Source organism: Theropithecus gelada, chromosome 18 (assembly GCF_003255815.1).
Source record: "Theropithecus gelada isolate Dixy chromosome 18, Tgel_1.0, whole genome shotgun sequence".
Lineage (NCBI taxonomy): Eukaryota > Metazoa > Chordata > Mammalia > Primates > Cercopithecidae > Theropithecus > Theropithecus gelada.
Genome location: NC_037686.1, coordinates 49,636,722 through 49,658,637, shown reverse-complemented (window position 1 = coordinate 49,658,637; position 21,916 = coordinate 49,636,722). Strand labels below are relative to the sequence as shown.

The 21,916-nt window shown below is 37.0% G+C and overlaps 1 protein-coding gene across 2 annotated transcripts in view; it reads right to left on the bottom strand.

The window, feature by feature from the left end:
• WDR7 (WD repeat domain 7) overlaps positions 1–21,916 on the bottom strand; it is a 388,356-nt gene that overhangs the window by 75,937 nt on the left and 290,503 nt on the right. For both annotated transcript variants that reach the window (XM_025365405.1, XM_025365406.1), the window contains 3 exons: positions 17,995–18,112; positions 14,825–14,974; positions 14,120–14,202 (listed from right to left, as the gene is read on the bottom strand). In XM_025365405.1, coding sequence (XP_025221190.1) covers positions 14,120–14,202; positions 14,825–14,974; positions 17,995–18,112 — 351 coding nt within the window. The remainder of the gene's footprint in view (positions 1–14,119; positions 14,203–14,824; positions 14,975–17,994; positions 18,113–21,916) is intronic.

Here is a 21,916-nt window from a genome sequence, read left to right as displayed (position 1 = left end):
AGCTGATTCAGCTTTTCAGTTGAAAAACAAAATCAATCAGTCTGTCTACATAATAACCAAGTTTAAGAAAAGGTGAGCTATCTCTGAAAATACAGACTTTTAACTGTTCTGTCTAGATTAGTTTTTTTCATTCAGTTCAAAAGTTTAAATACTTATTTTACCTTGAATTTTTAAAATCTGATCTGTGTTATAGCTATAATGTTTCCCCAATGATACTTTTTACTATTTCTTTCATTTGCGTTATTCTAATATATATCCAATTTTAAAGAAACACACTCATTGAAAAGAGAAACACAGATGATTTATTATAGAAAAACAGTTAAGAAGTGAAAGTAACTCTTTACCAAGAATCCCCTCTCATCACCCCAGTATCCACCAGTCATAGCTTGGGGTGTGTCTTTCCAGATCTTTTTCTCTTCATATATATACCTGTATAGGTATGAATAATGATCATCACATATAGTTTTCTTTTTTAAAAATGATTTTATTTTACATACTCTTCTGTATTATTGCTAGTTTCTTTTAAAATTTCTCTTTTACTAACATCTTTCCATGTCGGTAGAAATGGATTACCTCAATCTTTTTAACAGCTGTATGGTATGCCATAGTTCTCTATATTTAATAGAAACAAGTGTTAGTAAGAAATAATTTCACTTAGAGGACACAAGTGAATGAGTGTTTTAATATAAAGCACATTATTCTATGTAAATACTAAGATAACTTCCGACAAAGGTCAACTAAAAGTTAATCAGTTAAATCCAGCAAAAACACTTTAAATTTTAATATCAATAGTATTAAAACTCATGTGCTTTATCCATCTTAAGTAAATTAGAGAAAATTATATCCCAAATCCTTTCAAGTTAGTACCTTCCTTGCTACTACTTATGTCTTTAATATCTACTGGAAAGCCAAGGTAGTTGAGTCATTACATATATTATTCAGTTCTATGTACATGGTGCTTGAGAATTTCTTCATTCTTAGCCATGAAATATGCAATGTAAAAGAACACACACTGTCATTTTTGCAAAGTAATCATTGATTCATTAGTCAGCAATTCACAATAGTGTTTAATTAGCATTTCGTTCAATGAGAGTCATTTTTATATATAAAAATAAGCATAGATTTTGGAGTCAGAAGGATATATCTGCCTGATAAACATCTACTGATCTTTGAGAGCTCTGCTAAAATACTACCAGTTCTCCTTTCCTCTATGCACAACTGCCAGCTCCCTCCTTTGTGTCCCTCTTATCATGGCACTGGGACTCTTCTGTGTGTCCTGGACACCCTTTTCTCATAGTGTTTATGACAGCTCACTGATTGACTTCTCTGTCTCTGCCAAGCCAACTTTAAGGCCCTTTAGGGCAGGGACTGCCTGACAGGCCCAGCATGGCTGGCATACAGCACAGATAAATGAATTACTGAATTAATTGGAAATTTTCAGAGAAGTCACACAAGTGCTTAAAAAATATTTTACTTTGTTAAATTGAACAAGTCCCATTTTTTGATTCCTGTTTCTTGAGTGGCTTCTTTTTTCTAATTTTGGAACTGGGTACTAAGATTAGCCATTTATATGTTAAAAAACAGTCAATTAAAATATTTTCATTTTTATTTTCAGTTCTAAAGATAAACACCATATAGTGTTGTAAATATCATTATTAAGTATGACTAAAGTTTGTATTGATTTTTTATCTCTTTAATAAGTATGAGTGGATGATATACTTTTTAAAAAATACAGTTTATTTTTTTAGAGATGTTTTAAAATCAAAGCAAAACTGAGGAGAAAGTAGAGTTCCTGTATTATTCCTACGTCTGCATGCACACGACCTCCCCCACTATCAATACCCTGCACCAGGGTGGCAGCTTTCTGATAAATTTACATATCATTTACATTAGTGTTCACTCTTGGTTTTGTACATTCTATGGATTTTGACGAATGTATAATGGCATACATCTACCATTAGAGTATCATATGTATCACATAACATAGTGTCACTACCATGAAAATCCTTTCTCCCTTGACCTCTGGCAACCACTGATCTTTTTCTGACTATAGTTTTGCCATTTCCAGGATGTCATATGGCTGGAGATCATATAATAGATAGCCTTTTCAGATTGATTTCTTGCATTTAGTGATATGCATTTAGTAATATGCATTTCTCCATGTCTTTTCATGGCTTGACAGCTAATTTTTTAATACTGCTGAATAATATTCCATTGTCTGAATGTAAGAGAGGTAACATGCTTTTAAAAAAACTATCCCTTTGGTTTCCACTTAAACTTTTTTTCCCCATAAAACTTAATCAGATACAAAAATACCATTAAACAAAATAGGAACTCCTTGTTTTTCTTAAAACATGTGATTTACTTTCCATATTAATTGAGTTCTTTGTTCATTAAATAGTCTCAGTGCAGGATTAGGTTTGAGAGTAATTACTTCAAAGAATTTTTAGGAAGGCATCAAAGAAGCTGCAGCATCCATACAGCCCTATGTTAAGACGTATATATTTTAACATGTTTCAGAATTTATTGTAAGATAATGGTTGGTAATCATATATTTGTAAGTCAGCCATGAGAAAAGTAACTGCTATGCAAAACTTTTAATATTTTGGAGTTGAATGTTGCCATGGTGAGCAGGCACAAGAGCCCCTTGTTTCCTACAGGAGGAAACTGAAGTCGAGTGATGTGCCCCAGACTGCACAGCTGGGTGTGGCAAAGGCAGGAGCCCCCACCACCTGGAATTCGCTGTCTCACCAGATGCAGTCCCATAGGGACAGCTGAGAGCAGTGCTTCTCAAGTGTCCACACTGACACCAGGATGTTATTTGCCCTTTTCACTCTCGTTTTCTCATGAACGTATAGCTGAGTTTTCCAGATTTTACATGATCTGAGATATCACAGGTGGAAGCAGATAGAAGAATCCAGTTGACTTCTGTTAAGCCAGACATCAAAGAGGTTGGCATCATTTTTCATAAAAATATTTTTTATGTTAACATATAATGGGTTCTTTTCAAATAAAATAATTTAAAAATTTCTCAGTTTAAATTTCTAAAATGGCAAATATTGATAGTTATAACTCACTATAAACAAATGTTCTTTGGGTTCTTCCATAATTTTTAAGAGTTTAAAGGGGTCCTAAGATTAAATAGGTTGAGAATTATTCACTTGGAATCTTAATTCTTTGAAAAAGCAGACTATATACATAGTGTATATATGTATATGTGCATGTGTATATACACATAGTGTGCATATAAATAAGATATATATAATACAGATATATAGTATATATGTAGCTTAAGATATATACATCATGTGTGTCTATATCTTAAGATTTCATATATATATTCCATATTTTAGGGAATTATACATATTCTGTATCTTTGAGAATTTTGTTTCAAAGAAACAAAAGCAAGCTAAACCCAGGTGCTTAGGGTTGCTGAGAAGAGACTGTAAGATAACCTTAGAATCGACAGGATGAGATGCCATTTAGGATGGGGAAGAGGTAACTGTGAACTAGGGAAGGGAAAGCCAAGGCAACAAAGACGAGGAAGAGGGTGTTAGGAAGAGGTATGGGAGTGTGTGCCCTGGCTCTCTGTTCCAGGAGCAGACCCCTTTAATCCTCAGTGCAGGCACAGGGTCTCTGCATTCATCATTCAACAGTTAAGGTTGCTGGGACTATAATAGGAAATTATCAGAGAAGTTACCTGTTATTAAGGGCCTAATGAGTAAAAAAAGATAAACAAGAGGAGTGCAGATTATAAAATTCTGTGAAGCTAAAAGGGTAATAATGTGAGAGTGATGGCAAGGAGGCTGTTACACATAGGGAGGTCAGAGGAGGCTGACCTGAATGATGAGACCACGCAGGCTATGTCAATATCTGGAGGAGGTGCCTTCTAGGCAGAGGAAATAGCAAGAACAAAAGTCCTGAGGTAGGAATAAGCTTGGCCTTATTAAAGGAAGAGAAAAAAGACTAATGAGCCTAGAGAATTTGAGAATGGTGCTTCAAGAATGCAAGTCTGACACATTTAAGAGGATGTCATCTATAATGTGACCTCTAAACAATGGGCAGATTTGCTACCAAAAATTATGTATCATGGTGCTTTAACATCAAATGCCCATGGTTCCTTAAGGAGGTCCCCTTCTGGAACCAGTGGCACTGGAATCCCAAGAAAAGTTAACGGTCCTTTAAAATAAATAGAAGTTTCAGGATTTCTACTGAGCTACAGGAAGCCTAGCCTTAGTTTTCCTGAAATCTAGGCTACCTTCTCTCCAGGTACTGGATCGTAGGAAAGGTTATCACTGTGGGATATGGGAGATGCAGAAAATAAAGAGTTTTAAGAAAGAAAAAAATACGTTTCATGATTCTGTGCAACAAAGGATTTCACTAAATCAGTGGTTCTCAAACTGTGGTTTGCAGATGCCTTTCCTTTGAGAAGTCTACGAGATCAAAACAATTTTCATAAAAATACTGAGATATTATTTGGCCTTTTCATCGTGTTGATTTTGCACTGATGATGCAAAAGCAATGGTGGGTAAAACTGCTGACACTTTAACCTGAATCAAGGCAGGGGCACTGACATGTACTCGTTTAGCAGTTGCTATGTTCTTCACTGCCATGCTGGCAGTGAGCAAAACAACAGAACAGTTTCACTTCAGAATATCCATGATGAAAACGTTATTAATCAAGGAAATTTCAACCGTTGAGTACACATTGTTTCAATATTCAGTGTGACAAAGTGGGAAGTACGCATAAAACGCTTCTGTATACTGAAATCTCATGGTTGTCTTGGAGAAAAACACTTGTTAAGACTGACTTGCAGAATGAACTAGCTGCTTTTTTCACTGAATGCCATTTACTTGAAAGCGTAACTGAGAAAAAAACTACAGTTATTTGAGAGATACTTTCTTGAAAATGAACAAAGTTAAGCCGTTCCAGGAAAACAACTGACAAGATTTATTGCCAATGATACGTTCAAGCTTTTAAGTAAAATTAAGAATTTTGGAAACCTGTATCTGGCTTCTCAACACTAACTTTTTTGAGGAGATCAGCAGTAATATTAGCAAATGTGATATTTTAATATTGTTAAATGCAAAGTGACCATATATGGACAGCCAACATAACTCAGTGGACCAACATTCTCCGAAGACCAGGGCATGTTACAAAATCACGGGCAGGTGAAAGACCCATTGGAAGTACAAGATACACTAGTGGATTTAATGTAACAGTAAAGTTCATGTGACTGCAGATTCCACATTGCAACTAACCTTTAAAAAACAATCACATGTTGAGTTTTGGTGCAGTGTCCAAGAAGATATAAAATTACCTGAAAAGGCCATTAAAACATTCCTCCCTTTTCAACTACATATCTGTGTGAGCAGTTAAATTCTGACCATATCTTCCAACCAAAATAATATACTGCAACAGATGAAAGACATGCATAGCTATTAAATTCCACCTGTCTTCTAGACAGTAAAGAGATCTGACAAATGTCAAGCGATGCTACTTTTCTCAGTATTTGTTCATTTTGGAAAGTATTTTTCATAAAAATGTTTCTACATCAATGCAAAATGAGTTGATTTTAAATAAATAAACCAATATTTTAAAAATGCTCAGTTTTAATTTTTAAAAGATGAAAATATAGATACAACCTTCATAAAAAAAAACTCAGGTCTTCAATTTTGATGAAATCCTGAGACCAAAAAGTTTGAGAACCACTACTTTAAAGACTGAAAAGCATTTGGTAATCAAAAATTGTTTGTAACCAAAGGGAAACAGAGAGACAGAGAGAGAGTTTAGAAAACCAGTGGGGGCAAAAATCAGATTCCAGCAGATGAAGAGAGTGGGAGAGGTGACAAACTGGATGAAGTGTAAACTCCTCGTCCTGGGAAAGGATGGATTGGACAGTAGGTGGAGAAGATAGAGAGAAGGAAGGGTTTTTACAAGAGAACAAAATACACTTCCAGGCTGAAAAAGAGATGCCACAGAGAAGGAGAAGTTAAGAATAAAAGAGAAAGTTATCTAAAGAGCAAGGTCCAAGAGGCGGTGAGAGAAAATGAGATGAAGGATAGAGAGGAAGAGGCCTGGGCTTGGAACTCAGCAACGGTCAGCTCATCCTCTGATGAGATGGCTCAACTCCATGTGTGCCCCTCACACGTGTAAGCCTGTGTAACAGTGCACACCCCACACTAAGAACACAGAGCAGATATGAGATCTGTTCAGGAAAGCTGAGCTTCACTTTGGTCTGACTGTCAGCATAAAAAAAGCTTGTCAGTTTGCCTGTTTTTAAAATGAAGGACGGGAAGTAGTAAGTCATAATGGAAGGTCCTTTACAGAATCAAAATTTTACAACTTGTAATTCTATAAAAATAATGCAGTAAGGTCACTGCTTAAGCAAAAGAACTGATGCCATTTATCAGGATGAAATTAAGGACTAAACACACGAAGCGGCATAGCTAGTGTCATTATTCAACCACCGTTACTGAGTGGCTACACTGAGGGTATATATTTTTTAAACTAAAAATTGGGACAAAGCCCAACAAAGGTTTTTTTTTTTTTTTGAATCGGTGAATTTATTTATTTGAAAAGTCTTTAAAAACCATAAAAATTAAATCACTCTTGGTTATACATCAAATAAACTGCCTTAACTTAAAACAAAAAAAGTGCGTGAAATAACGACCTATCTGGGAATGCTGGGATATATGGTCTTTGGCCAGTTGGAGCCCTCTACTAGTTGCTATAAAAGAAATGAAGGGAAAAGCCCCTTTCCTCAAGCTACTTATATGTGCATGACTGCGCAGTTTTAAGTGACCAAAAAATCACATCTAGAGGTATATCTAATTTTTGCTCTGAAGAAATCCTAAAATTTCTTATGACTTACAATTTCATTAAAAAATCCCTAATCCTTTATTTGTCATGCATTATGCCACTACCAGACCTCAAGATCATAATACAATCACCTTAAACTTAAAAAGTACATTGTATTTGTAGAAGTATTTTATCTTCGTTTCTAATGGAGCCTTGATAGTAGCTTCTAAGAGCTTAAACCTCTCTATTCTGACATTAGTAAAGAATAATTTTGCCAAATAAAAAACAAGTATTCCTTTTGGAACATGTGCGTATCACACGTACAGGTTCTAGAGTGCTTTTCTCTGGGTTCAGTAACATCTGTACAGAACACACCGCAAGTACTGCTCTACGCCTTCATGTTTCATGCTGCTGCAGCACACTGAGTAGTGTAATACCAGTCAGCATTGATCCAGTGACCAAAGGAAGACACATCATCCAACTGAGTCAAGCATGGCACACTCCGTGTTGCTTGGTCTTCTGTGTGAGGGACTTCACATGGGGATCTGAGTTCAGTGACATGGCAACTTGCAACGAAATTTTAACAAAGAATTCTGAAGAAATTTCAGTGATGTTTACCCTCCCAAGCCTTGAAAGGAGTCGGTTCTACTTTCTTGGCGTCTAGGGTATTTTTAACTGAGGATGCTGTATTATTTATAGTCCAGGAATTAAATGTAAATTACTCAGAACCCTCTAACAATAATTATCTAGAGTGCTAGACGATGCCTTTTTGAAGATCACTGAGGAGACGTATGAAGGCAAAGCCAAGGCCTAGCTGGGAAAGAACCTACAGAGATTCATTTCTTAAATGTTACCTTATTGTGCTTCCTATTCTGCTTATTTATAAACATAAAACTAATTCAGTGCTGCAGCAGTCTTGTGGCTAATATGTTTGTGCTTTAAAATGGATGCAGTTTAATTCCTATATAATAATACACTCATATTTGTTACACTGATAAAAAATTTGACAGGAGAACCATTTTGTATAACTGTGTTTTGAAGGATGTGTGTGCTACATTTTTTCAAGGGCACTGAAATCTAAGTAATTTTCTTGTATTATTAGTAGATGACACTATATTATTAATATCCCAGGAAGTGAAATGTGAATTATTAGGAAATATTTAAAGCTATGACTGTAACGTTAATACAGCTAGTTAATAGTGTGTGATTTTTATAACTTTTACTGGATTTGTTATAGAAAAATATCGACAGCTATATAAACGACTCCAGGAAGATCTAAAGTATTTCAGTTAATACAAAAAAGGTCTTTTTTATTTTAGAAAATAATCATAGCTAATATTCTTACAATGATTTTTACTTTCATGGCTTTTGAAATAAAACCATGCATTTCATATACACATATACATACATGTACTAAGGTACATACACACATACATAATACATACACATACACACATAACATAAAGGACTTAGGGAAGCTTCTAGAATACAGTAAAAAGATAGACAAAAAAGACAAAGCTGAAGGTATGATTATGAGGGAAAGAATAAGGGAGACAAAAGCCATAACTTCCTAGACATAAGCAGGGACTTTGGCTTTGAGCTGCTTAATGACCAAGGCAAATTTTAAAATTAACACTGGTTATATGGGAAAAACAAACGAACAAACAAATAAAACACAAACAAAAACCACATTCTAGGTTCCTTACGAAAAGAAAAATGAGCTGTCATCTAGATTTAAAAGAAACGTCTTGAGTCTTCATAGAAGGGACACTAAACAATGTACCGAGTGACATCAACATGACAGCCCTGCGATAATAGGACCACCGTTCTTACGCACTCCCTTGAAAGGTGCCTCCATGCAAATGGCAGGCCTAATGCTGAAGAGGAACGTGGGCAAGGAAAACTCGGAGGAGAACAGACAGCCTAGAAAAAAATGGAGCTCTTGGATGGTTTCACCCAATCTAAAGATGTAAACTAGAATATTCCGAGGAATAAATGGACCACATGTATTCTAAACTAGCTTCTTAGTGCTCTGTGTTTCTCAGCTGAGCTTTAGATAAAACCTGATTAATGAAAGTCTGCACTTACAATCATCAGCAGGCATTCTGTGGCTCTAAGGGCAAGTCTTTAAAAGCTCATGGTGTATCTCTGGAATGCACGGGCTGAAGGAATATCTTCAGCTATTTCCTTAGAAATTCTGAGTTTATTCAATATATAAATGAATAAAAAAAAATACAAAAAATAGCTGGGTGTGGTGGCACACACCTGAAGTCCCAGCCACTTGTGAGGCTGAGGCGAAGAACTGCTTGAACCTAGGAGGCAGAGGTTGCAGTGAACTGAGATTGCGCCACTGCACTCTGGCCTGGGCAACAGAGTGATACTCCATCTCAAAAAAAATCCAAAAAACAAAAATCCACAAACAAACAAACAAACAAACAAAAAAACCCTACAAGCCCACTGGTGAAGGTGAAAAAAACTAAACAACAAAATAAAACCCAAACTCAGGATTATTCAGCATTGTATATATAATGCTATTTTATCTTTGGACTCACAGAGAATAGTTAATTTTATGTTTACCACCAGTCAGAATACATTCTGTTTTTAAATACTCAATGACTTCAGGACACTACATTAGCTCTTAATTAAATTAATACAACTTTAGGTGTGGAAGATCATGTTTACAATGTTGACTAAAAATTATTTATTACTTTTTTACAGATATGAAAGCAATAATGTCATCTGGTAGTTTTTTACTTATATATTACTTTGAAATATATATTAGCTAATATTTTGTATACATTTTAGATTTTCACATTATTATTAGAGAGATCCACAAAAAAATAATACTGTGTGAATACCCAAATCATAAGCACTTTTCTGGATGCATCCATAAATATTTCATTTACGAAGAACACTAATGAAGTTTCACACCATTTTGTGATCTGTCAACCACAGCAGCCGAATACTGGCATAAGGCAGCATTAAAGAGGTTAGTCTAAGACAAAACCCAGAGAACATTTTAAAAAGGGTAAAAGGAAGGAAATAAAAAGAAAAAGAAAACAAAACTATATAAAGATTTTAAAAACAAACATCACATATCTGAACCACAGATACTCATGCCATTGACTTTGGAGTTTCCTATTTCATGAAAGGCATTTTGTATACAGAAGACTCAAAAGTGCTGTAAGGCACCTAGTAGAATCCAATGGTACAGACATGGCAGATATTCAATAAAATAATTTTAACTCCTACTGATATGTTATCTTTGTTGTTCATATATTAACCTAGTAAAAATCAGCCAATAGATGGAGTGGCATTGACCTGTAAAACTTCTGAGGACCCATGCAAGCTTAGCGTTCTCTGAAGTCCTCTATAATTTATCATCTATTGCAACTCACATTTAGCATAAGCTACAAGCTTATATTGTTAATCATTCTTCTATGTTTATGTGCTGACTCACAAATAAATGGGCCTATGTGGACTTTATTTTCACAATCTTAATAATATCTACATAACTTAATAACTTTGTTATAAATCTGAAGTTTCATAAAATTATGTCTTATCAACTATGTTCTGGTAGAAGAATTACACATTTTTGCTTAACCTTTTCTGACTTTCTATTGTCTATCAAACACAGTAAGTCCTCACTTAATGTGAGGATTTAGTATGTTCTTGAAAACTGACCTATAATGAAACCAACTGTACCATAGGCTAATTGATATTTAAGAGTTAAGTTTCTATGGCACATTTCTGGTCACAAAAACATCACCAAACTCAGAAAGACCCAAAACACTTCCAATATTAAACACTGAAATGAAGTTGAGCTCTACAAATATTTAAGAAAGATTAATAAAAATGTTACCAGGACCATCCTGATGAAATAATTGGAAAAGTTCTTTTTCTTGCCGTTTTTCTTTAATTATGACCTTTATTTGTAGGCACAGCTGCATAAAGAAACCAGACAGTCCAGTAGCACCAGAGCTTCTCCATTCCTGACCAGATACCAGAGGGAGATAAGATCCCCAACTGGTGCAAACTGGAACAAGTGACCCCTAGTTGCCTTTAGATCCTTAATGTTATCATTATAATACTAAAATTCCCTCCCCCAAAAGAACACCTCGCCATTTGTATCACGGGTTGCATGAAGACGTATGTTTATGCACTGAGCCTGTGCATCTGGAGTCCCACCCTGCGCATGCTAACATCCCTTTCCCTCTCCATACCCGGTTCTTAAACGCACCACGCCTTCTATTTTTCAGGGAGAGGGCATCTGTAGACCAAGAGTTCTTTCCTTCTCCAGGCCTGGCCAGGAATAAAGCCTGCTTGACTTTTTCCTGCTTTGCAACTGATACAAAGCAGGGAAAGAACTCCACCTGCCCACGACAAAAACAAGTAAGATCATTACTTACTCACTTACTCTAGTTCAGGGTCACGGGTGGCTGGAGTCTCTCCCAGCAACTCAGGGCACTAGGCAGAACCAGCCCTGGATAGGATGCCATCCCATGACAGAGTGCGGGTGCGCACGCCACACACTCTCACTCAGATGGGGACCAGTTAGAAATGCTAGTTCACCTAATGGGCACATCTTTGGGATGTGGAAGAAAACCAGAGTACCCACAGAAAACCCACATGGACCTGGGGAGAAAGTATAAAGGCCACACAGACAGTGACCCTAGCTGAGAATTACTTTTTTCTCTTCAACATTATGATGAAATGATGTTGAATGAAATGACATTATTCAAGGCCCTGCTGTAATAGTCACACTCCTTCCTATGAAATTCAAAGCCCTCTCTATACTCAGGCACTATACTAGACTCCCATCCTCAACCTACGTTCTAGCCACTCTACTACACAGCATTTACCACACTTGCTGTACGCTTCTGTGCCGTCAAACATTTGCCAGTCTGGTTCCCTCTGCAATTCAAGATGACACACCCCTAATTATCCTGCAAAGCCCACCCCATCAACTCTTCTGTGAAGCTTCCAGAATCCACCACCACTTTTCCATCACCACAACTCCCTCAGAGGGAAAATCCCTCTCTCCATTTGGCAGACACTTTTACTAAAGCATTTTCACAGGTATTATTACTGTTATTATGCCTTCTCCTTTGTGAAACTTTCTCAGACTTTCATACCCAGAATTAAGCACTCCATTTATTGCCTACCTCAGTCCCTGGTATGTAATTCTACTCCAGCATAGGACACAGAAGCTGGAATCATCTGTCTGTATAATTACCTCCCCTGTGCCCCCTGAGGAAATCATCTTATTCATCATTGTTTCCCCAGGGCCTGGTTAGTACTTGATACACAGTAGGTGTTCAATAAATGTTATTAAATTGATAAACAAAATACAGCTGCTTTCTGCCAAATCAGAAAAAATTTATACTGAGCCTTCAGTTAAGACACGTGCCTCCTTAGCATTCTAGCAGAACCCTGACTCTTCAGTGACCACATAATAGGAAACGAAAGTGGATATGCAGCAGACTAAGGTGGTTTTAGGGACTGAGGATCTGGCTTGTGGAGGAGGCAGGCTTCCAGCAGAGGGGAAAAACAGATCCTTTAAACATTGAACACTTTCATGTTACCTCCAGGAAGCTTCTTTACATGCCAGAGGCTGGGGCTGCAAGGAGCACCATTAACATTCAGTAAAATAAGCCCCAGTAAAACCGCTTCCTCATCACCTCCAGGAAGCGACAGGCGAAAGTGCATTTTCACTTAGACATTCCCATAGAAAACAGTCAACTGGGAAAATAACAACTACTTGTATTCTTAAAATCAGTTAATTGTGTATAGGATTTAATATACACAATTCTTAAAAAGAAGACCATAAACCAAACACACGGCATAATGTTTAAAACACGGTTGTATTCTAATTTGCCAAACCCCATCACAAGAAAATATGCATCTGTAGACATGTATGCTATAGTATAATTTTTTTTTTTACTTTGTGTTTATGTTTTTAAAGTTTTGGATGCATGAATCAGAAACTGCAAAATGAAGAGACCAGGCTACAAGGTCTACCATAAATACAGAAAAAGATATGCGAAGGCTCATAGAGTACAATCACATGCTTAAATAAATTTGCATAGCAGGTAATGCCATTGCTCTCAGGAAAGCTGTAGTCCAAAATGAAGCTTTCTACTACAATGTATTCATAACAATGAGCAAAAATAGGATATCACTGAACTTGTCTTAAAAAGAAAAATGTGGCCGGGCGCGGTGGCTCAAGCCTGTAATCCCAGCACTTTGGGAGGCCGAGACGGGCGGATCACGAGGTCAGCAGATCGAGACCATCCTGGCTAACCCCGTGGAACCCCGTCTCTACTAAAAAATACAAAAAACTAGCCGGGCAAGGTGGCGGGCGCCTGTAGTCCCAGCTACTCAGGAGGCTGAGGCAGGAGAATGGCGTAAACCCGGGAGGCGGAGCTTGCAGTGAGCTGAGATCCGGCCACTGCATTCCAGCCTGGGCGACAGAGCGAGACTCCGTCTCAAAAAAAAAAAAAAAAAAAAAAAAGAAAAATGTTATATAACTATGAATAACTGGTTGTTCTGTTTTCTGCAAAAACAATTATCTTCAAAAGATTTAAATACTATTTCTATCGATTGCATGGAGATAAAACATTTTTTAACAAGATGTACCTCAATCTATAAGCATTTTGAGAACCAAGCTTAAAACAGCTTTGAAAGAAAAATAAACATAATGTTACTACACTTTGGCTCTAAAAATACCCCTTCATGCTATAATAATTATATGCTCTATAATTATTAAATTATGGACATATATAATTCAGAAAGTTACACTTAGCAAACGCAACATTGTTTATAAAAGTTTTAACTTTTCTTGGCTTCTTTTCCTGCTTTCTCATAAGGAAAACACCTATACTTAAGAGAAAGTAGTGCAAAGACTAGCCTTTGTATTAAAAATAAACTTTATTGGTGAAAGCGTGGCACAAAGATGTCTGCTGGCAGAAAAGAACATTTTCTTTCCAAAGCCAGAAGCTCCCTAACTCAATTTTGTAACGTAAATAATAATTAGAGTAATGAATATAAGAATACAGACACATTCAATGAATGTTCTTTCTTAGTCAATTTTTCTAAGGTTTGAGCAAAATATCTTCAACACCCAATTTCAAATAGCTAACTCTACTATATTTTTGTTTTTAACTATAACCTGCCCATATTGTTTTAGAAAGTAAGCAGACATTAATAAATAACTGGATTTCTAATTGACCAAGACTACTAACACCATGCCAAAAATTTTTAAAATTATTTGTTACTGAAAATTATTTATTTTGCATGCTCTTGAAGACTTCTTTACCTGCAGATGGCTGGGAAACATTCTTGAAGACCTTTCTTTTTAACTAAAGATCCTTCAAGGCAGTACATAATGATATCCATAACCTTTGACAGAAAAGAACAGATTTAAAATTAATTTCAAATGCTTAATTTTCCAAAATGTAAATGGTTAACTTAGGCCTCATTTGCCCATAAAAAGTCTATATAGTTTTATTTTAGTATTTAAAATAAAAACAAAAGCAATTTAAGCCATGTGTATATTTCAGTCTATCCTTTCTCTTATCTGTGAAAAGAAATTTAAAGGATAGTGCAATAAAATAAAGACAACAGACTTGTTTAAAGTCAATTCATATTTATGTACATAATAGGTAGCTTTATTCAACATATTATATATTTTATTTATAATGAAAGATGTCAAAGGTAACATAACCTTTACATATTACAGACCTTTACATATTATGGACCAATTCTAAGTGAATGGTGAATGAACATGAAAATCATTTTGATTTTTGAGGAAATTTAAATAAGTCTTCCAGAAATGGCACAAAAATTAATTTTAGTTATCTCTCTCTTACACACACACACACACACACACACACACTCATTCTTTCTCGCTCACCCTTTATCTCTTTTAGAGATGCTGGAAATAAAGATGCTGATTTATATTACTTCATTAGAATATTTAATTTAGGTTGCTGATGGATCATTTAAAACAGGATAGTCTTACCTCCACAAGAAGATCCACAACATCTGTGGGCATCTTTTCAATAAGAATTTCAATGACTCTCAGAATCTCTCCTTTAGCTCGTGCGAGAGTTGTTGTGTGAATATTCTGCTGTGATTGGGTATTTGCTGCAAGGGCCGTATGTCTGTGTACCTACAAAACATTTCTAAGCTGTAGATATGATTGACACTGATATAGTTTTACATTTCTAGCCATGGTTTATTTTTCACTTTCTAATACTATAGAAAAAAATAAACTTCTTGGGGGTGAGTCAGAAAATACTTTTGATTGCAAAAACAGTATTAGTATAATAAAAACTCAATAGGTATTGCCTAATAGAATTCTGTAAGTTTCTGAACATTACATGAGATGTTAATACAACACTATCATGACATGTTTAAAAAGAAACATATTGAAGACTTGTGAATTTGGTACATTTGGAACTAAGGTAGACAGAAGTTGGCAGATGCCCAGGAAGTAAAAGATACGATCCTTGCTCTCAAGTAATGATAGTGCAGCTGACCCTTGAACAACATGGGTTTGAAATGCATGACCCGACTTATACTCAGATTTTCTTCTGCCTCTGGGCCTCTGAGACAGCAAGACCAATCCCCTCCCCTTCCTCCCCCTCAGCCTACTCAATGTGGAGACGACAAGGATGAAGACCTTTATGATGATCCACTTGCACTTAATGAATAGGACATCGATTTTCACTTCCTTATGAGTTTCTTCACATTTTCTTTTCTCTAGTTTACTTTAAGATTACAGTATATAATATATATAACATACAAAATATGTGTTAATTGACTGTTTACATTATCAGTAAGGCTTCTGGTCAACAGTGGGCTAACAGTAGTTAACTTTTGGAATAGTCAAATACTATTCGTGGGTTTTTGACTGCTAGGGGGATTGGTGCCCCTAACTCCCTTACTGTTCGAGGATCAACTACAAATAATATTTTAACCACACTGTGTCCCAGAAATTATTCTCTAAGTGCTTTACAATTAAGCTGGGAAATCCAAATGAACATGCCTCCAAAAATAATGAGCATGGCAAATAATATAAATTCAATGTGATTTTCCCCATACAATTGTAAGCTTTATAGTTTGGATGAGAAAGAATATTAACAGGCCCAGGCCGGGCACGGTGGCTCAAGCCTGTAATCCCAGCACTTTGGGAGGCCGAGACAGGTGGATCACGAGGTCAGGAGATCGAGACCATCCTGGCTAACACGGTGAAACCACGTCTCTACTAAAAAATACAAAAAAACTAGCCGGGCGAGGTGGCGGGCGCCTGTAGTCCCAGCTACTCAGGAGGCTGAGGCAGGAGAATGGCGTGAACCCAGGAGGCGGAGCTTGCAGTGAGCTGAGATCCGGCCACTGCACTCCAGCCTGGGCGACAGAGCAAGACTCTGTCTCAAAAAAAAAAAAGAATATTAACAGGCCCTGGACTAGCCTGTGAAGAGCCATAAGGTAGTAGGCATAGAAATGGGGTAGAGGTCAGAGACAATAATAAGAAACACTTTAGCATTTTACTCTAATACTCTAAGATTGAACAGTAAAGTGGAAAACTTGTGTGTGTTTTTTGTTTTATTTATTATTTAATATTTACAGACAGTGTTTCACTTCACTATGTTGCCCAGGCTAGACTCAAACTCCTAGGCTCAAGTGATCCTCCTGCCTCAGCCTCCCAAATAGCTAGGACTACAGGCACATGCCACAGTAACAGGCTGAAAATTTGCTTTTAAAGGTAATAAATGTGGACTGTTATTTTAAAATTACCTTTCCAACCAAAAGCTGGAGTAGAATGAATTCAAAGCATGGGTATTCTAAGAGTTCATTAAAAAAAAATACTCATATGTAAATGGTGCAAGGGAAGTTTGAAAACACAATCAATACAAGGACCTGTCAGACTAATGTGACTATATTCAATATTTTCACTATATTCAATATTATATTCAATATTTTGAATATTATTCAAAATATCCAGTATATTCAATAGTGAATATTTTCACTATATTCAATATTCAATATTTTTCACTATATTCAATATTACAACCTGTGCATATTCCACTGATGGGAAAAACTGGCCAAAAAAAAAATCTTCCAAGACCAATAAAATTGACCACTTGTACCCACGTACATATACACACATTATATATAACTATATAATACCTACAAAATAAATACATACATATGTATATTTTAAATCTAGTGGAACCTTACTATAACACTATGCACTATTAGAAAAATGCACACCCTTAGTCTACAAATTTATTTTAGATATGAATTCAAAGCCTCAGTGCCTCACATAAGCCTATACAAAATGCTGTTAGGACTTTCTTTCCTCCCCTCCCAGTGAAATCTGGCACAGATAGTTACAGCATGCCTATTAGGGATAGCTCTGGGGCAGACATAGGCCCAATAGGTTTCAGTTTATCTGAGTAGACTCAGAGGTATTTATTATTTTAAAAATTCATCATAGCTACAGGAAAAACAACTCAGACAGAGCCCACACCCTATGGACACTGCGTCTGCCCATTATTCATGCTGAAATGGAATAAACCTTTAAAAAAATTTAAGAGCTGATCATTCTTTCCTTTTCCTCCTCCTACTAAGACCTATAGGAAAGTTCCGATAATTGGCTCATTGTTCTTTACTAGTTTTCCAGTTAGATGTGGGCAATTAGTTTGAACACTAAGAATGTGGGAATCAATTGGCATTCAAGTCTTTATCTGTGACAAGTAATAGGAAAAACAATTAGCAAGTTTATGACTTACATTTTTTGTTTACAGTTGGAGAGCCAGTGCTAAATAACAAGTTTAGTTTTGATGACAAGTAGGTACTTATCTGTGAAAAACGTGAACACCTTTAATGTCTTTGAGTTTTCATATGCCTGCTATAATTCAGATTGAAAAATGATTGTCAAAGATTTACAAGTGAATTAACTGTGAGAACAGAAATGAATACAGAAGCACAGGTAATGAATGCACCACACCATGGAATTCAGTGTGCATGCACACAGACACATGTGTTCATTTCAGTACTAAATTATTAACTTGCATTGTTCTAGAACAAACTAGAAAGACTATTTGTGGATATGAACCCTCAGCTTACAGTATCAAATAATTCCTCTGAATGAGAAGATGGCGCACACTGAGAAGCTCCGCTCACCTCTTTGGCTATGGTGGTGATGAAGGCGGGTGGTCTGGCGGTGGCAATGAGCGAGAGGGCATGCCTTGCAGAGCGGGCCGAGTCAGCTGCTGGGCTCAGAGGCAGCCCCATTGTGATGCTAAACAGGGATCAGAAAAAGGGAAAAAAAGAAAAGAAGCATTAGAAATATAGACTGAAAAGATTAGACACAGCTTATAATGTCAGTTCAAGGTCAATGGGAGCACTCAAACAGTTAGAATATAATGGACTTGCAACAATGGGCAGTGATTAGGAGTCAGAGTGTTCTGGCATCAAATACAAAATGGAATAATTAACCGTGAAGATTGAAAACAGTATGTGCATCTGTCCAAAGTGTTAAAAACGCCTTGTTAACAAATTATCAAGAACTAGTACTGAATACATATCACAAAGCTCAGAATGAGGTAAGAACGAATTATCGTGCTGAGTATTTTCAAATTTTTCCTAAAAATAGTTATTTATAAAGCCATATTAAAAGACTGTATCTAAGGCTGTATATCTGAAAGGAAGGCAAGATTCACTCCTGTCTATAAAATCGTCACAAGTATTGAGAATGACAAAATTATTTTTCGTTTGTATATTATTTTTCATTTGAAATATCCTTATACCGCCGGTATACCCCAGTTTAGTACTTTTAGACCCAATCTACTAAACAGCATGCTCCACCAACAGTTACTTAGTACTAATGCCAAAAATTCTATTAACTGATACTAATTCTGTTTATATAAAGAAGAAATGGCATGATGTTGTCCAGGCTATTTGTAAGACGATGCACACAATGAAAGAGATCTTCCCAAACTGTCAGAATGCCAGGGTCATGATAGGAGAGTAATGCTATATTCACTCTCCACCTATACTACATGAAAATATCAACATTCTTGTTTTCAAGCTTCCTTTATATTATATATAATCCACTGGGTACAATATCAAGACTATTATTAAAATGTGGTACGTGATCTGCCCATTAACTGTATACAAGGAGTATTTTGTTACTCAGTATGGGATATAATTATAGTTTCCCGAGTTAAATATTTTTATATTTAAATATGTATATGAAGACATGTATAAGAAATATGTATATGAACACTTATCCTACTCCAATTAAATGAGTCTATGTGCTTCATGTGTAAACTGGATTGTATTTACTGAAAATTCTCAAAAAGTTGATAGGTATCTCTATAACTGATCTAAGAACCATTATTTTAACTTGTAGCTGAAAATAAAAATTACGTAGGCATTCTCATCATTGTGAAAGGAAGTTCTGCTTATAAGTCTTTGTGACTGTTACACTGCTTAAATCTCTGACTGGTAGTATAACTGTCTCTCTTCTTTTTCCCATATCGAGGGTAGAGATGAAGCAGGAGCTCAGAGGAGAGGAGTATGGAGAGTTTTCCTTTGATGTTTAACACTGAAAAGAAAGATGTGAGCTGAGAGAACACACACATACTGAACAATGCACAAGCAGAAGGCATCGGTGGGCATCTCCCACCTCCCTGCCACGGAAGAGCCCGGCACTCTTGGGTCCCAGTAGGAGTTAGAAAGAGGTGTTTTGTGAGAAAGCAGGATGGGCAGTTGGCCAGTTTCTTTTCTGGATTAAACTTGGCTAATTGCAAATTCAGTGAAAGAAATGTTTACTGTGTGAATAGTGCTGAGGCTAGACGGCTTAATACTTATTGTAAAATTCAGATTATAAACCCAAATTTTAAGTCAAGTTTTCAAGGATTCAAAAGCCAATTAAACTTTGTAGATACCCTGTGATGCTTCCTTTCATCCATCAGTGTAGATGAATAGGGACTGATGATACTGAAAGGCTATAAACAATCAAAATGTTACATTAGTTGAATAATTCTAAACAAAATGAAATCAAGTTTGGGAAAATCAATAAAATCACAGAATGCTGGAGTTGGGAAAGCTTTCCCAGGCAACCTCCCTGACAAGCAGTCAGCCAGGGAAAAGGAATGTCCACCTCCTGGGCAGCCCATCCTAGATCTGGAAGGCCCGCTACAGGGGAAGAACTGGGTGCAGAGCCCAAGGTCTAGGTTGAAAGCCAGGCTTTTCTGTGTTATTTCATGCCCTTTGCATCTGCTCCAGAATATCCCTATAAAGTGGTTGATACAGGTATTTACAAGTGAGAAGTCGGGCCCGAGAACTTAAGTGAGGGGCTGGGTAGTTGTGTGATGTCTTTCAGGACAGCTAACCTTTGGAGAAAATACAGTGGGGAGAGGTGTGACCATATTGTGGTTACTTGGATTACTGAACCAGTACTGTGACTAAACTCTGGCTTTGGATGAGTGGCTAGATTGCATCTTTGAGAGAAGATTTTAGTGATACGTTATTATACTTGGCCTTCAGCTGTTTTATTCAATATTAATAATGGTTTGAAGACACAGGATGTACAGTTATCAGCTGGTGTGGTTATAAAGTTGTAAGGGAGAGCAGTTATATTACGTAACAGAACTAAGATCTACAAAGTCATCAAAAAGATCAGACTCAGCTAAGTAAGAAGTCTTATGTGTGGGTACAAAAATGACCAACTTTACAGGGGTGGGATTGGCAATACACTGCTGAACCAGGCTTGTGAACTACTGAGGATTGCATCTGAAACATAAATATGAATGGTAGTGATCCTGCTACCCAAAGAACTGGGCTGTGTCATGAGAAATATAGTAATAGGGAAGGTGTTACTCCTGCTGTAGTTCACGGCTCTGGGTGCCTGTCTGTCCTCCCCGTGGATATACTGCTACCTAGGTGCTAAGAGAAAGGGTCTGGCTTCTGCAGGACAAGAGTTACAGTGTCCTCCTAGAATCCAGAGATGTCCAGTCTGTCCCCAGCTGTGTGCTGCTGGGATCCCTTATCATTGGAAACCAACATAAGCAGGATCATAGCAAACTCACCATTACCTCTAAGTTCTTGCTTCCATCCCTTCTCTGGTTGTTTTCACGGAAAAGAAATGTTTAGTGAGAGGCTAAGAGAGGGACACACACACACACACACCCCCCCGCCCCCAGAATGAAGAGATACAATCATGTGTGCACCTGAGTGTGGAAATAGTCAGCTGACAGATCTTCAGGGCTCATGCCACAGTGACAAGTGGATACTTTCCCCTTACCCTTATGGTGTGTCCTGTGGCCACCCTGGACTGAATAAGCACAACATCTGTAAAATGGGTATATTAAAATATCTACTTCACAGCACTGACAAGACGACTAAATGAGGAAACAAATACAAAAACAACTAGCCCTGCCGGTTCCTATATTATATGTACAATAACTGCTGCTTCTGACCAAAGAAGCTTCTCATAAAAAGAAGCAAGGTGAAGGGAAAATAAGATAAACTACCAGCAGGTCGCTGTTTCAAGCCAAAAGGTGTAGCCACGCATGGTCCTTCCCCCATGTCAACAAATGGCCTTGTAAATTTGGGGGATTCAGCAAACTTTTTATAGTAAGAAAAATGATAAAGGTTGGTGCTTTGGTGCTGGATGGTGGGTCTAGAAGAGAAGCTATAGGGTAAGGGGGAAGGAAGTGAATCAAAGACATGTGAACCTACTGCCCACTGAGTTCACTGGAAGCTGGAAAAGCCAGCGCTCTTGAAGAGGCATCAGTGTGCGCACCTGAGGGATTCTCTCCACTGGCGTCCGGCAGTCTGAGCGCAAGACTGCAGAGTGTGGATAACTCTACAGCTCTGAGGTCAGGGCTCTGCAGCGACTTGGAGGGTATGGCATCCACAGCGCAAAAGTAGGGGGCTGCGTGTGTGAGGGTAGAGAGGTGGTCAAGGCATAGAGAGAAACCTTGTGTCCCTCCTCTAGTCTACTCAATTCACCGTCATCATAGTCATCTTCCCAAAGCACCACCTTTGTTTCCTGGTTGCCCTACTTAAAAGTAACCTTCTCTACCACTTCTAGGAA